The 15,946-nt window shown below is 46.4% G+C and overlaps 1 protein-coding gene across 1 annotated transcript in view; it reads left to right on the forward strand.

Moving 5' to 3' along the window:
• Positions 1–10,940: 10,940 nt before the first annotated feature.
• Positions 10,941–15,946, forward strand: part of ELOVL6 (ELOVL fatty acid elongase 6) — a 132,943-nt gene continuing 127,937 nt past the window's right edge. Inside the window, exons 1-2 of the mRNA XM_006076909.4 lie at positions 10,941–11,092; positions 11,247–11,367. Of these exons, the coding sequence (XP_006076971.1) occupies positions 11,285–11,367 (83 nt within the window). The 5' untranslated portion in view covers positions 10,941–11,092; positions 11,247–11,284. The remainder of the gene's footprint in view (positions 11,093–11,246; positions 11,368–15,946) is intronic.

The raw sequence follows: 15,946 nt of genomic DNA on the forward strand, positions 1-15,946 counted from the left end.
TCAACCTCTCTAGGCCTATTTCCCCATTTCTAGCATGGAAGTGGCTGGCCTTTTTTTACCTTCTGCACCTCTGTTGTTCTATAGGGACTTGAGGAAAGGTCATAACATGAATATCATGCTGTTATTGTCCCAGGCGCTATGCTAGTCACATTACATAGATTGTCCATTTAAGCCTTTACTGTATTGAATCCTCATTTTAAGAGAAGGAAATAGAGGTAAGAGAGAGCAATGTGTTGCCCCATGATTGACAGGATCCACGTGGAATTAAGGGGCTTCCCAAAGTGTGATAGGGAAGAATCTTTGTATTCTATTACAAATTAATCACGAAAGGGATGTTGCCTATAAGTTTAAATCATACATAATGGCTCAGGTATATGAACATTAAGCTCAAATACTATTGTTTGGCTCACAGGAAACATCCTGACCAGGCCCACGTGTGATTGGCTGCAGAAAGCAAGATATTAATATGACCCCTCTACAGTCTCGTTAGAACCAGGACTTTACGCCTTCTCCTTTGAGTATAAAAAAAAAAGCCTGAGTTCTACCTCAGGGAAGACAGTTCTTTGGGACACTAGTTGACCATTTTCTTGGTGTGTTGGCTTTCCAAATAAAGTCTCTATTCCTTGCTTCAACAAATCGTCTCTTGATTTATTCACCTGTAATGCAGTAGCAGTAGGAGCTTGGACTCAGTAACAAAAGCTCCTCAAAGCTGCAGTGGGATGCAGTTACCAAAAGAGGAAAGACCAAGACAGCAAACATCCAAATCAATATAGAAAGAAATAAGTATAGGCTCTGCTTTTCTGAATTTTCCTACTGATGCTACAAACACAATCCCTTATGTCACTGATCTCAAATCTTTCTATGGCTTTGGAAAGTTTTCAGTGTGTTTACTTTCAAATGTCTTTCAAGCCAATTTGAAACTCTTGTTTATGTCTAAAGAAAGTGAAAGTCGCTCAGTCGTGTCTGACTCTTTGTGACTGCAAGGACTATACAGTCCATGGAATTCTCCAGGTCAGAATACTGGAGTGTTTAGCCTTTCCCTTCTCCAGGGAATCTTCCTAACCCAGGGATCCAAAGGGATTGAACCCAGGTCTTCCGCATTGCAGGTGGATTCTTTATCAGCTGAGCCACAAGGGAAGCCTAAGAATAAATGCAGTGGGTAGCCTATCCCTTTTCCAGCAGATCTTCCTGACCCAGGAAGCAAACTGGGGTCTCCTGCATAGCAGGCAGATTCTTTACCAACTGAGCCATCAGAGAAGCCCTGTTTATGTCTAAAGAAAAGAAAGCGAAGTCGCTCAGTCGTGTCAGACTCTTTGCAATCCCATGGACTGTAACCCACCAGGCTCTTCTGCCCATGGGATTTTCCAGGCAAGATTACTAGAGTGGGTTGCCATTTCCTTCTCCAGGGATCTTCTGGACCAGGGATTGAACCTGGGTCTCCTGCATTGTAGGCAGATGAGTCACCAGGGATATGTTTATGTCTAATCCCCTTCCTGATCTGTATGCAGGTCAGGAAGCAACAGTTAGAACTGGACATGGAACAACAGACTGGTTCCAAATAGGAAAAGGAGTATGTCAAGGCTGTATATTCTCACTCTGCTTATTTAACTTATATGCAGAGTACATCATGAGAAACGCTGGACTGGAAGAAACACAAGCTGGAATCAAGATTGCCAGGAGAAATATCAATAACCTCAGATATGCAGATGACACCACCCTTATGGCAGAAAGTGAAGAGGAACTCAAAAGCCTCTTGATGAAAGTGCAAGTGGAGAGTGAAAAAGTTGGCTTAAAGCTCAACATTCAGAAAACGAAGATGGCATCCGGTCCTGTCACTTCATGGGAAATAGATGGGGAAACAGTGGAAGCAGTGTCAGACTTTATTTTTTGGGGCTCCAAAATCACTGCAGATGGTGACTGCAGCCATGAAATTAAAAGATGCTTAGTCCTTGGAAGGAAAGTTATGTCCAACCTAGATAGCATATTCAAAAGCAGAGATATCACTTTGCCAACAAAGGTCTGTCTAGTCAAGGCTATGGTTTTTCCAGTGGTCATGTATGGATGTGAGAGTTGGACTGTGAAGAAGGCTGAGTGCCGAAGAATTGATGTTTTTGAACTGTGGTGTTGGAGAAGACTCTTGTGAGTCTCTTGGACTGCAAGGAGATCCAACCAGTCCATTCTGAAGGAGATCAGCCCTGGGATTTCTTTGGAAGGAATGATGCTAAAACTGAAACTCCAGTACTTTGGCCACCTCACGCAAAGAGTTGGCTCATTGGAAAAGACTCTGATGCTGGGAAGGATTGGGGGCAGGGGGAGAAGGGGACGACAGAGGATGAGATGGCTGGACGGCATCACTGACTCGATGGACGTGAGTCTGGGTGAACTCCGGGAGTTGGTGATGGAAGGGAGGTCTGGCGTGCTGCAATTCATGGGGTCGCAAAGAGTCGGACACCACTGAGCGACTGAACTGAACTGAATCCCCTTCCAATTAACTTATCTCCAATAATCCTATTTTTTCTTCTTCCCCATCTTGATTAAAACTTCAGTTTTAAAAATTCAGTGATTAAAGTGAGTGCAGAGTGAGTGAAGTCGCTCAGTCGTGTCCGACTCTTCGCGACCCCGTGGACTGTAGCCCACCAGGCTCCTCTGTCCATGGGATTCTCCAGGCAGGAATACTGGAGTGGGTTGCCATTTCCTTCTCCAGGGCATCTTCCAGACCCAGGGATCGAACTCAGGTCTCCCGCATTGCAGGCAGACACTTTAACCTCTTGTTTGTTCAACTTTGTCCCAACTTCAGGCAGACTACAGTAAACAACATCTCCCAAAGCTTCCCGACAGCAGAGCAGGGCCGGTGCGCAGCTCCCAGACTGCACCCGCTCGCAGTCCCCAGGGCCGCGGCGAGCAGGGCGTGCTGGGTGCCGAGATGGCGCGCAGGCTGCCGACCGCGGCCTGCATGCTCCACACTGCGCTCAGCGCCATGTTCGCAGTGGTTAGAAGGTACACCCAAAGCAGCCAAGAAACCACCTGAGCCAAGATTAAAGGGACGTGAGAGGCTCATCAAGATTAGGAGACTGGACCACCTATGACTCTGCATACACCCTAATTTTGTCAGCAACCCCAACCTATTGAAACTTCATAGAAGAAAGAGGAATGCAAGACTGTTGTTACTGCCTTGATCTTTATCACATAGCCTTGCCTGACTTAGCGATTCCCTGGTGGCTCAGACAGTAAAGCGTCTGCCCGCAATGAGGGAGACCTGGGTTTGATCCCTGGGTTGGGAAGATCTCCTGGAGAAGGAAATGGCAACCCACTCCAGTACGCTTGCGTAGAAAATTCCATGGATGGAGGAGCCTGGTGGGCTACAGTCCATGGGGTCACGAAGAGTCGGACACGACTGAGCGACTTCATGACTTCACGACTTGCCTGACTTATAACTTCTCCCTATTCACCAGAGAGTGGGGGCACAGTTCTTGAGACCCTAGCCTACTGTGTTCCCCCTTTGCCTAGCAAAGTAACAAAGCCACTCTTTGCTTCTCCATTAAAAAAAAAAAAAAACTGGATCCAAATTCAGAATACCCCGGAAATCATTAGACTTTATACCAGGTATTATATGATCTTAAAAAAGAAAAAAACCTTCAAAAGTCTAAAGTACAGAACTTCAAACAAAGAATCAGACATCAATAAATCAGTATGGGGACTTCCCTAGCAGTCTGATGGTTGGGAGTCCACTTTGCAATGCAGGAGACATGGGTTCGAACCTTGGTCCAGGAAACTATGATCCCACATGCCTCGGAGCAGCTAGGCCTGAGGCAAGAATACTGGTGCTGCAACTACTGAAGAGATCACACCAAAAAAAAAAAAAAAAAAAAAAAAAGAGATCACGCCACAGCTAGAGAGTCCATTAGTGAAAGTCACTTAGTCACGTCTGACTCTTTGCGACCGCATGGAATGTGCAGTTCTGTGCAATTCTCCAGGCCAGAATACTGGAGTGGGTAGCCTTTCCCTTCTCCAGAGGATCTTCCCAACCCAGGGATCGAGCCCAGGTCTCCAGCGTTGCAGGCGGATTCTTTACCCGCTGAGCCAGGAGGGAAGCCCGCAAAAGAGTCCATGTGTTGCAACAAAAGATCCCAAGTGCCACAGCTAAGACCCATGCAGCGAAATACATAAATAAATCACCATGATTTTGGAATTCCCACATTTGGGGAACAGTTTTACTCATTTGGCTTCTGGGAAACTCTTATTTTGTGGATGATATTTTTTCTCAAGGTCACCTTATTTTCCAACTTTAAACATCCTCCAATCTCTTCCACAGTTTTTTTCTCCTAGTTCAGTCAGTTCAGTCAGTCAGGTCTTGTCTGACTCTTAGAGACCCCATGGACTGCAGCACACCAGGCTTCCCTGTCCTTCACCAACTCCCAGAGCTTGCTCAAACTCATGTCCATCGAGTCAGTGATGCCATCCAACTATCTCATCCTCTGTCATCCCCTTCTCCTCCTGTCTTCAGTCTTTCCCAGCATCAGGGTCTTTTCCAATGAGTCGGCTTTTCGCATCAGGTGGCCAAAGCATTGGAGTTTCAGCTTCAGCATCAGTCCTTCCAATGAATATTCAGGACTGATTTCCTTTAGGATTGACTGGTTGGATCTCCTTGCAGTCCAAGGGACTCTCAAGAGTCTTCCAACACCACAGTTCAGAAGCATTAATTTTTCTCCTAAGATACTTGAACCATTACAAGAGTTCTCTACATGGTCTAATTGAGAAAGACTCCAGGCTCAAAGTACAACTGTTAGAGAGGAATCCGCTGCTGTGAATGCCTACAGCACTGAGAGAATGTGAGCCATAGATGGTCAGGCCAGGGTGGGGGCGTGGATGTGAGCCTGGCCATCTGCACTGCAGATGGCCAAACTCGGCCTTCCCTCTTCCTCCTTTTCCTACTAAGAACCATAAAACATGACAAGTGGAGGACACCTAACTGTCCAATAATCCTCATTCTACAGGAGAAAACTGAGGCCACCAAAGGGAAAGGGATTTGCCTAAGATACCCGGTAAATCAATTAATGCAGGGCTAGGAAAGAACTCAGGCTTCCCTGGTAGCTCAGTTAGTAAAGAATCTGCCTGCCGTGCAGGAGACTGGGGTTCGATCCCTGGGTCAGGAAGGGCCTCTGGAGAAGGAAATGGCAAACCACTCCAGTATGATTGCCTGGAAAATCCCACGGACAAAGGAGCCTGGCAGGCTACAGTCCATGGGGTTGCAAGAGTCTGGCATGACTTAGCAACTAAACCACCACTACCATCAGGAAAGAACTCAGGCCTTCCAAGAATAGGTCTAGGGCTCTCCCGCTGTGCTACAGCTTTCCCTTTCTTATCCTTCCTCTAACAGGAGCTGAAATGACTTCTGCCAAGGCTCCCTTTGCCTGCATTTGGGGCTGGGTGGTCTTCTTCCCTCCGGCTCTCCCTCCCTCTCTCCTCCTCCCTTGTATTCTTTTCCTTCCTTGTTGTATATAAAATACAGCAAAATGATGTATAAAATACAATACAATCATAAAAACAACATAAAAACATAAACGTAAAACAACGTAAAAACATAAAAACAGAAGAAAAAATAAGGGTCGAGATTACAAGATGGAGTTCGGAATAAGGTTAAAAATGTATATTATATTAAGGTAAAAATGTCTACGAAGGTAAGTCCCAGATTTGCCTCCAAATTTTTCTAACAGTGGAAACACAATTTACATTATTCTTGATAATAAATCAAGTACCTAAGATGGCACAACTATTAATACTGAGACCAGGTAGAAATACTCTTCAGAGTTTCCTTATAATCAAAATATTTGAAGATTTGTTGTTGTTCCTTTTAGGCTATTTGCTGTAGAACACGTTGAAAAGACAGTCTTTAGGAGTTTAATTAGTATTCACTGTCTTAGGCCAAGTCATAAGGTGGTAAAGCCCTCCTCAGTCTTACATGAGAGTAACTGCTCTGCAGGTCTGAAGGCTCAGCTATGGTCCACTGTTCTGCCACATGCCTCTGACAGATTAAAGTTGGATCGTGGTGGGAAAGGGACTCACTGAGATTCATGCCTTTCTCAAGGTCTCCTTTATAGTTTGGACCAATATTTATCAGAGGGAGAGCCTGAGAGGGTCTAGGTATTTCTTTGTAATTAAAAGAAGTTTATTCATTATAAATTTCCACGCATCTCCTATTTTCTACTAACACAAAAATAAAGAGTAAATGCAGTTTCCTAGCAGCCAGTTCATTAATACATTTGTTTAGTTGCTAAGTTATGTCTGACTCTTTTGTGACCCCATGGACTGTAGCCTGCCAGTCTTCTGTCCATGGGATTTCCCAGGCAAGAATACTGGAGTGGGTTGCCTTTTCCTTCTCCAGAGGATCTTCCCAATCCAGGGATCAAACCCATGTCTCCTGCATTGGCAGGTGGACTGTTTAACACGGAGTCACTAGGGAAGCCCTCATTAATACATAGAAACATATATATGCACACACACACACATATATGGAGAGAGTGTGGGAACCTTAATATAATGTAAAAGTAACTCTTCAGTTCAGTTCAGTCGCTCAGTTGTGTCCAACTCTTTGCGACCCCATGAACCACAGCACGCCAGGCCTCCCTGTCCATCACCAACTCCCGGAGTCCACCCAAACCCATGTCCATCGAGTTGGTGATGCCATCCAGCCATCTCATCCTCTGTTATTCCCTTCTCCTCCTGCCCTCAATCTTTCCCAGCATCAGGGTCTTTTCCAATGAGTCAGTTCTTCCCATCAGGTGGCCAAAGTATTGGAGTTTCAGCTTTAGCATCAGTCCTTCCAATGAACACCCAGGGCTGATCTCCTTCAGAATGGACTGGTTGGATCTCCCTGCAGTCCAAGGGACTCTCAAGAGTCTTTTCCATCACCACAGTTCAAAAGCATCAATTCTTCGGTGCTCAGCTTTCTTCACAGTCCAACTCTCACATCTATACATGACCACTGGAAAAACCATAGCCTTGACTAGACGGACCTTTGTTGGCAAGTGTCTTTTAATTTCATGGCTGCAGTCACCATCTGCAGTGAAAAGTAACTCTAAATTTCTATTAACATACAGGTTGCCTAATTGTTCTGCAGGAGTGCTTTGATCTTAATAGCAATAATAAGAAATTGTTTTCATTATCCAATAATGTTCTTGAGGTTTTCCTTTATATCTCAAATACATTTTTTGTGCTACCAAATAATTCTCTGTGTTGAACACATACAGGGGAAGTTTATCAGAATATATCTGAATAAAGAAAGCACAAGAGGTAAGATCCTATTACCTCCTATTTGATCTCCTTTCCCAGACGTCCCTCAAGGGCCAAGGAAAACTCATTCCTTGGGCCTTAATTGCTCTTGGCTACTCCCAGAGCAAAAAATCTTGGCTCACAAACTCAGAGGCTTTCAGGCAGCAAGTGACTGTCTGCAGCATGGAAGGCATATGCTCAGAGTGTTGTGAAAACCCCAGAGTTAAACTGGATTTTTGAACACCTATCTCATCCCCTTATTAAATCAGATGTCTTAAATCAGATGTCTTCCTCTGTAATACTGTGCTCACCACTCACTTAATTGAACTTTTTCAATTCACTGAATTGAAAGTGTCTATTTTGGAGTTTGAGTTTATTTTTATGTAATTATTTGTACATCTCCTATTCACGTAAAATTTTGACCTTTTATATTTCCCTTAATCTCTTCCAAGATTAATAAGGCATGTTGATCACTATGATAAGATCTTTTTAGGACAGGTCTACATGGGATGGGCTTTGAAATGGCTCAGGCCCACCTCAAACTTTGGGGCAAAGAAGACGATACTTTGGAACTCTGGCCAAGCACCACGATAGAGAGATGCAGGATGCCACCTGAGACACATACAGAGCACCTCTGGAGGGGGCAGTGGGAAGCAGGAGCAGAAGGTGGGTCCCTAGGTCACCCTGTTCTTCCCAGTGTTTGGGGGAGGCCTCTGCCCTGCCACAGTCTTTAAGAAGGCTCCAGGCCCCAACTTCCCTGTTCCAATCAAAAATCTTGCAAGCCACCTCAGTTCTGTCAGTTTTTGTCAGAAAAGGAATGGGAAAAGTTAAGGCTCTTTGGCTTCTTTTGTTTGTAAATAAATTGTGTCTTTGAGAGAGAAAAAAAAAAAAGATCTTCCTAAACTTTTTAATTTTCAGAGAGATCTAAAGTGAAAATTAAAGAAAAAAAGAAAGAAAGTGAAAATGACCAGGAACTGAATATTGATTTTTCTCTCCGGGAGTTTTGATTTTTTTTTTTTCCCAATGTTAGAATTTCTTGCTTACAAATCAATATAGTTTCCAACTTTGGAAACTATCTCCAGTTAGGTTAGCAAAGTTCATTGGGGAAAAAAAGAGAAATGAAATGTGGTCCCTGTATTGCCAACCTCTGTAAGCAGGCCCAGAATAAAATTGCAACTTAACCACTGTCATCAGAGAGGTGTAGTCCCTTTCCACCTGAGCCAGATCCAATGCCAGCTTGGTGGCATCAAAGAAGGTACATGAAGAAATTATGATCTGAATCCCTCTCAAGGGGTCAACTGAATCAGAGGACAAGGAAAAACGGAATCACCTACTTGAGGTATGTTTTTCAGTTCAGAAATCTTTAGATCTGTTGAAACAGAGCTATACAACTCTGATGTGATGTGGGTGTTTGTAGTCATTGGCTACAGCAGCCCTATGAAACTAAGAACTCATTGTCTCTGCCCTTAAGATACAAGGTACAATGGCTTCCCCAGTGTCTCAGTGTTAAAGAATCCACCTGCAAGGCAGGAGACATGGGTTGGATCCCTGGGTCAGCAAGATACCCTGGAGAAGGAAATAGCAACCCACTGCAGTATTCTTGCCTGGAGAATCCCATGGATGGAGGAGCCTGGTAGGCTGCAATCCATGGGGTCGCTAAGAGTCAGATATGACTGAGCGACTTCACTTTCACTTTTCACTTCATGCATTGGAGAAGGAAATGGCAACCCACTCCAGTGTTCTTGCCTGGAGAATCCCAGGGATGGGGGAGCCTGGTGGGCTGCCATCTATGGGGTCACACAGAGTCAGACATGACTGAAGTGACTTAGCAGCAGCAGTATTATTGTCTGGAGAATCCCATGGATGGAGAAGCCTGGCAGGTCACAGTCCATGGGGTTGCAAAAGTAGGACACAACTTAGTGACTAAAACCATCAATCACCACCACCTCCCATGTGGCTGAGGGCTTCAGAGCTGTGGTAACAAGCACAAGAGTTTAGGAGGTGAGAGAGCAAGAGACCTTATTTTTGAACAGGTAAAGCCTTAAGCTGGGAGTAGCTCGTGAATATCCAAAGGGGTTTTGGAAAGAAGGGCGTCTTTTAATTTCATGGCTGCAGTCACCATCTGCACTGATTTTGGAGCCCCAAAAAATAAATTCTGACATGGTTTCCACTGTTTCCCCATCTATTTCCCATGAAGTGATGGGACCGGATGCCATGATCTTCATTTTCTGAATGTTGAGCTTTAAGCCAACTTTTTCACTCTCCTCTTTCACTTTGATCAAGAGGCTTTTTAGTTCCTCTTCACTTTCTGCCATAAGGGTGGTGTCATCTGCATATCTGAGGTTATTGATATTTCTCCTGGCAATCTTGATTCCAGCTTGTGTTTCTTCCAGTCCAGCGTTTCTCATGATGTACTCTGCATAGAAGTTAAATAAGCAGGGTAACAATATACAGCCTTGACGTACTCCTTTTCCTATTTGGAACCAATCTGTTGTTCCATGTCCAGTTCTAACTGTTGCTTCCTGACCTGCATACAAATTTCTCAAGAGGCAGATCAGGTGGATTAAAAAAAAACAAAACACTCTTAACTTTTTATTATACTCTCCTTATTTAAAGAGATGCTTCTCACAGTTTCCAGTTTTCAGTGGTTTGAGGCACTCGACTTTAAATGAAAATATCTTCTTTGGACTGCCTTGGAGGTGGGGAGGTGCAGAGTAAGAGAATTTTCTTCCTGGTCCTAATGTCCACCTAATTTTTAAAGCATAGGTTCGTTATTCTTATTATATTTTAAGCTTACAATTACATGCGTATATTATTAGATGCCTGGATGTCCCATTTCACTTTTCTTAATTTGTGGGGAATGAGTGGAGGGAGGGACAGGGTAAAAAATACTTTCCCTCTGAGAAAAGAAAGAGGGTGTATATGGAAACTGATATTAAAACATTGGTGTGAGACTGGGAGGTCAGTAGGGGTCAATGGTACATTTAGCCCTCTCCTCAAAGGTGATTCTCTTCTACCTACACCCGTAAAATAAATAGAGCGAATTTCTTATGCATGCAAACAGTTTTTGCATTGGACCAGTTGGTCCAGTTCTCCCATCTGCAAACTTCCTTACCCCCTTTGTTTCAGTTCACTATCTCTCTACCCTTTCCCATATCCAAACCCTCCACCTAACCTCCCTCCTCTTCTGGCTTCTAGTCACTCTCGACTTTCTGCCACCTTCGCCCTCAGCATCCCCAGTGGGCACGTGACTGGGGGGCTCCGCAGACCGGGCCCCAAGTTACCTTGAGTCAAAGCCAGAGCTCGGCGGTGAGTGACCTGGACGGTGCGGCAGGGGCAAGGAGGCAGAAAATGCGTTCGTTTCACGTGGCATCTCAGCGCAAATTTGCCTGAAATTGTTGACGAGGAAGCGGGCAGGTTTTATTATTTACTTATAGCCTACGTGCTATTTTCGCCCTGGGGCTTCGCTTGGTTTTCAGAAACTTCATTCAAAGGCCAGGCGAGGCGGCCCACGAGGTCTGGACAGGGCGTTGTAGATGACCTCAAAGCTACTTCCTCCCCCTCCTAGCCCTTCCTTCTCTCCCCTAGTCACCTTTGCATAAACAAAACTGCCCCCGGGGCTAGAGAGGTCTCGCTCTCTCTCGCAAAGGGTTAAGATTTGTCGGATCGCACGAGGGGGAGGAGATTCCCCATAGACAAGTAAAAAGGGTGATGGACAAACGTGCGGGCACTAAGACCTCAAGGCATTCATTTCCTCCTACGGTGGATGCGGACGCCGGGAGGAGGAGAGTCCGGGAGAGAGGAGCTGGGAGCAGAGGCACAGGCAATGCTCAACCCCGACTGTAGCTGAGAAAGGCTGGGGGAAACCGGTTGCCGGAGATCGACCGGCGAGGGGAAGACCTTGGGGGGTGGGTGGGGGAAACAGACTGGAGAGCACTCGAAATCTAGCGCTTTACAGATTATTTTATTTTGTGTAGAGAACACGTAGCGACTCCGAAGATCAGCCCCAGTGAACATGTCAGTGTTGACTTTACAAGAATATGAATTCGAAAAGCAGTTCAACGAGAATGAAGCCATCCAGTGGATGCAGGAAAACTGGTAGGTGATGCTTTCGTGTGATACTGTCCCCAGGAGCCCCGCGCGTTTTCCCGGTGTGCCTTAATGTCGGTACTCCCTTTCTGGGGCGTGAATGGAGCGAGGAACCGCGGGTAGCGGGAGCGGATCGCTGAGTTCCCGGGTCTCCCCGGTGCAGGAGACCTTGGAACTGCATGAAGCGCGTGAGTCTGTGGGTGCCCCTGGGTGAACCGTGGCTACACATGCATCTTTAACATAGATTATATAACATAGAACATACATGTGTACATAGAGTGCGACAGGGAAGGCGGGAGAGACGCCACAGACCCTACCTGAGCTACTCCTGGTTTCCCTCTAGATTTGGGTTTTCTTGCTTGGCCTCCTGCGAACAGTGTGAAAGGCAGTGGAGGGAGGACCTGGTCTCCGGCTCTGTTTAACCCTTTCCCATCCGCCGTCCTCTGCTCTCTGGTCCTCGCCCTTTCCCCATCCCTCCTGTCTGCCCTTCCTTTCTCCTTGCAGCTCTCCTACTTCACTGTCTTCCTCCTTGCTGCTCCCCAGCCAGAGTCCTCCTTTCCTGGACCCTTTTTCCCTATGCAGATCCCTTTCCAGTTTCATGAAGAGACGGAGGCGGGGAGTGGGGGAGGAGGGGACAATGAAAACAGTAATAAAAATGAATGAACCCGAGCGAGTGGAGCCACGCCATTATTAAGTTTGTTTTACGGAAACGCCTTTTGGACACACTCGATTCTAATTTAGTGGGAAGCTGCTGATTGGAGTTGAGACACAGATTATAAACCCCTGGGTCCGCAGAGTCCTTGGGGGGTGGGGAGTGTTCCCTACACAACTTCTAACCCGGGAAAGCATCTTTTCTTGTTAACTGTGTTCCCTCCGCCAGTCCTTCTGGAAATCCCCGTGTGGGAAGCGATCCCGTGTCACCTTGCAATATTTAACAGGGGAGGGTGTGCATGTTCATCTCGCTTCTAGCTTGTAGACGGAGCTGCTGTGGCAGACATTCTCTAACCAACCCCCCCCCCCCCCCCCTTAACCCCGTGTCTGACGATCAGTAAAAAGAAAGCCCAAGGCAACCCCCAGCTAGGCAGCTGCTGGCAGCCTCCCAGGTACTGTTGGAGAGGGTCGGGCCGAGGGGGCTCTGGGAAGGTGGGGGATTCCGCCTGCCGCGTGCGCTAGCGCGTGCCCCCAGCACCCTCACGACCTGCCTTCCCTCCCCCAGCTCATCAATGGGAAACCGGAGACGCTAGCGCGCCTGGAGGCTGGGGCGGGTGGGTGCTCTGCGCCGGAACCCGGGAATGGGGGCTCAACGTCTTCTCCTCTGGAGGTTCGGCCGCCGCTCCCGCCTTCTCCCTCGCCGCCGGCCCGCCGGGGACCAGCTGGCCATTTGTGGTCTCAGGCTGGGCCCGCCCCGTGCGCCGTGCGCGCCGGCGGGGCCGGGCCGGTTGGGGCGGGCGCGGCGCGCGGCCTGGCGCGCTCACACTTGCTGCGGCGTGGCTGGGGGCTTCCTCGGGCGCCGGGGGCCGGAGGGCTACAGCCGGAAGCCAGGAGGGCCACGCGATTCGCTCGGCAGGCTGGGAAGTGCGGCAGCGCTCTGGGCCGAGGCCCCTCCTGGGCCTCCGAGGGCGGAGGCGCCGAGGGTGGGTCCGGAAGACGGTTGTGCACCGGGAGGCTCGATCCCGTAGGAGTTTAGACAATTAAGGCCTCAGCGCTTAGGGAAGCCAAGCCTCCCTCGGGCCCCACCAAAGGGACCTCTTTCCAGGCACTTCCTCCTCCTGCGTAGGGGGTGGTGCTGAAGACCGGGCGAGGGCGGTGGCGCCGGGAGCCGCGCGGCGGACCAGCAGAAGGCGAAGGTCTTCTTTGCGACTGTTCGTCGTGGTGTCTTGTCACACCGCTCAGTCCATCTTCCCGTCCCATCGGCCCTGCGCTCTCTGTGTTTCCTAATATCTGACCAGTCTTCAACTTGCTGCACCCTTGTTGAACCTGCCCCTCCGGAACTGGCCTACCCTCGGGCCGGCTGCTCGAGCTCACTGTGGGCTAGCCCCTCTCCTTGCACCTCCTCGGTGGATACTCCTCCTACTCACTTGTTGCCTTTTCTCTGGGGCCACTTTCTGTGGTTCCACCACCTCCTGGTACTATTTCCCGCCTCTTTCTCTATTGGACTTCGCTGGTGGATCAGACCGTAAAGTGTCTGTCTACAATGTGAGAGACCTGGGTTTGATCCCTGGGTTGGGAAGATTCCCTGGAGAAGGAAATGGCAACCCACTCCAGTACTCTTGCCTTGAAAATCCCATGGACGGAGGAGCTTGGTGCAGGCTATTATCCATGGGGTCCCGAAGAGTCAGGCACGACTGAGCGACTTCACTTTCACTTTCTCTATTGACCAATACACCAATACACCCGAATCAAACAGGGCATAACCCTCTGGGGATTGAAAAGGGGAAAAAATGCACCAATTTATCTTCGCCTGTTGGACTCTTACCACTCTTAGCTCTTTTTCTGTACATTTCATCTGGCAGTATCTTTCCTAGCTTTTATTCATATGCCTAAGTATTTAGATGAATGTCTGTGCCTCCTAGGAGAAGGAAATGGCAACCCACTCCAGTATTCTTGCCTGGAGAATTCCATGACCAGAGGAGCCTGGCAGGCTGCAGGCTATGGGGTCACAGAGAGTCGGACACGGCTGAGTGACTAACACACACTGTGCCTCCTACTAGACCATCATCTCTTCAGGGCGTGTTTCTCATTCCACTCTTGAATGCATCTTGAAGAATGCATTGTACAGGGCAGATACCTGGGAAAAGTCTTAACTAGTGAGTTAAAGTGATGATGGATGTCTATTTTATTGCCAGCACTGCTACCTGAACCTTAGCAGACTTGGCCTTCCCTTGAGTTTTGAATACTATGCCATAGTCATATATTAGGAGTTCCCCTTCCTGACTTTTTCTCTCTTTGACCCTAATTGTCTTGCTTCCTTTTTTTATCCCAGAGTGTATGCATTTCTCCCAGTATCCTTGGGTGCCCATTTTATAGACCTCTCCCAAAATGTCAACAGCCAAAAAGTCTTGAACTAGGTATATAAGAAAATGAAGGTTTTCCTTTTCATTTCCCTTGTTAACCAAGGCTCACACCCTCTTGAGGAGAGGGAAAGTTTAGGAAGCACAAAGTCTTGCATTTGTCAGACTCATTAACTACAGATGACTTGAAATAGCTTCTGGAGGAAAAACAATGTTGTGAAGTTTCTACTGTATTTTTTTGACAAATTATTTTCAGTTGTCCTTAAAAATTCCCTAGACATAGCCTCAAATAAAACTCAGTTTACAGAATTAAGTTATAACTTATCTCTCAAAGATTAAGCTGCACTCACTGTGTTTTGAAGAATTGCAAGGAAGGTCAGGAGTGTTGTTTTGTCAGGGTGCTGTCTGCACTTTGAATATGATTTAAGAAGGCCTTTATTAAACTTATCCTATAATCTGTATTCATTACTTTATTACATATTAATGTAATGGGACCCTTATTTTGGAGTGGTGTTTTTATAAAGAGTTGAACTGAGGCAAATTTATCAAGTTTATTGTTGCTCAAACAATGATTAACCCTATATTCATTGTTTTAGACATGGGATAAATACTATAGACCATTTTACTTTTCTAGCAAATAGTTTCACATATAATACATTAGAAAAACTATGGGAAAATGCAGAGTAATAAATATGCCTTGGAGAATCACCCTGAGCCGCATCTTTATATGTCAGTTAAAAAATATCCTGGGTAATATTATCTGGTAAATGAGAGTATATTGCATGAGACAGAGGAAAGTACCTGTTTTTAGCTTAACAACATTTTTAAGTTCTGATTTGACACTGAAAAGCCCTTGTGGTTTTACAGCATTGAAAATAGAGGCGTTTTGTTCTTTTATGAGATGTCTGGCCTTTACCTGTTATTTTCACAAATAGCTGACTTCATTTATTGGGTCTGCAGGGAAGGGGGCAAAATCGCCTAGGGATTGGTAAGGTGACGTAAAATTCACTGACTGAGAAGGGCAGCTGGGCTCGCTCTGCCTTCTCTTTCAGCAGCCTGCCAGGTCTGAGCTAGCAGCGGTGGATGCTAGTTGCTTCGGTTGTAATTGTCTGACCAATGATGATTATCTTCTGATGTCGGCTGACACGGTGTTCACCAATAAGAAAGCAGGAGGCCTGTGCTGACTGCTGGAGCATTATGTATGTGAGGTGACGTCATCACAGGATTTGCCTAGAACCTCACGAAACCCTCCCCCGCTCCCCTTTGGCATCCTTCACACCCAGCCTTTCACTGCTTTGTATATTTTTCTGACCTTCTTTCCACCCGTGGTAATGGTTATAAAGATTTTATTGTTTTTGTATTTTGTATGCTGTGTTTGAGGTCTATAAGATAGTGTGGGGATTTTTAGAAGTAAATACTGTCTGGCTAAGGAAACTATCTACAGATTGGTTTTTACTAAGGAAAAAATTAAACACTGTCAAAAAGAAATTGCACACCTTTTTGTTTTTTCTTAGATGTGAGATTTGGAAGGTAACATGCAATTTCAATATGAAAAAACATAAAAGTATTATAAGCCT

Source organism: Bubalus bubalis, chromosome 7 (assembly GCF_019923935.1).
Source record: "Bubalus bubalis isolate 160015118507 breed Murrah chromosome 7, NDDB_SH_1, whole genome shotgun sequence".
Classification (NCBI taxonomy): Eukaryota; Metazoa; Chordata; class Mammalia; order Artiodactyla; family Bovidae; genus Bubalus; species Bubalus bubalis.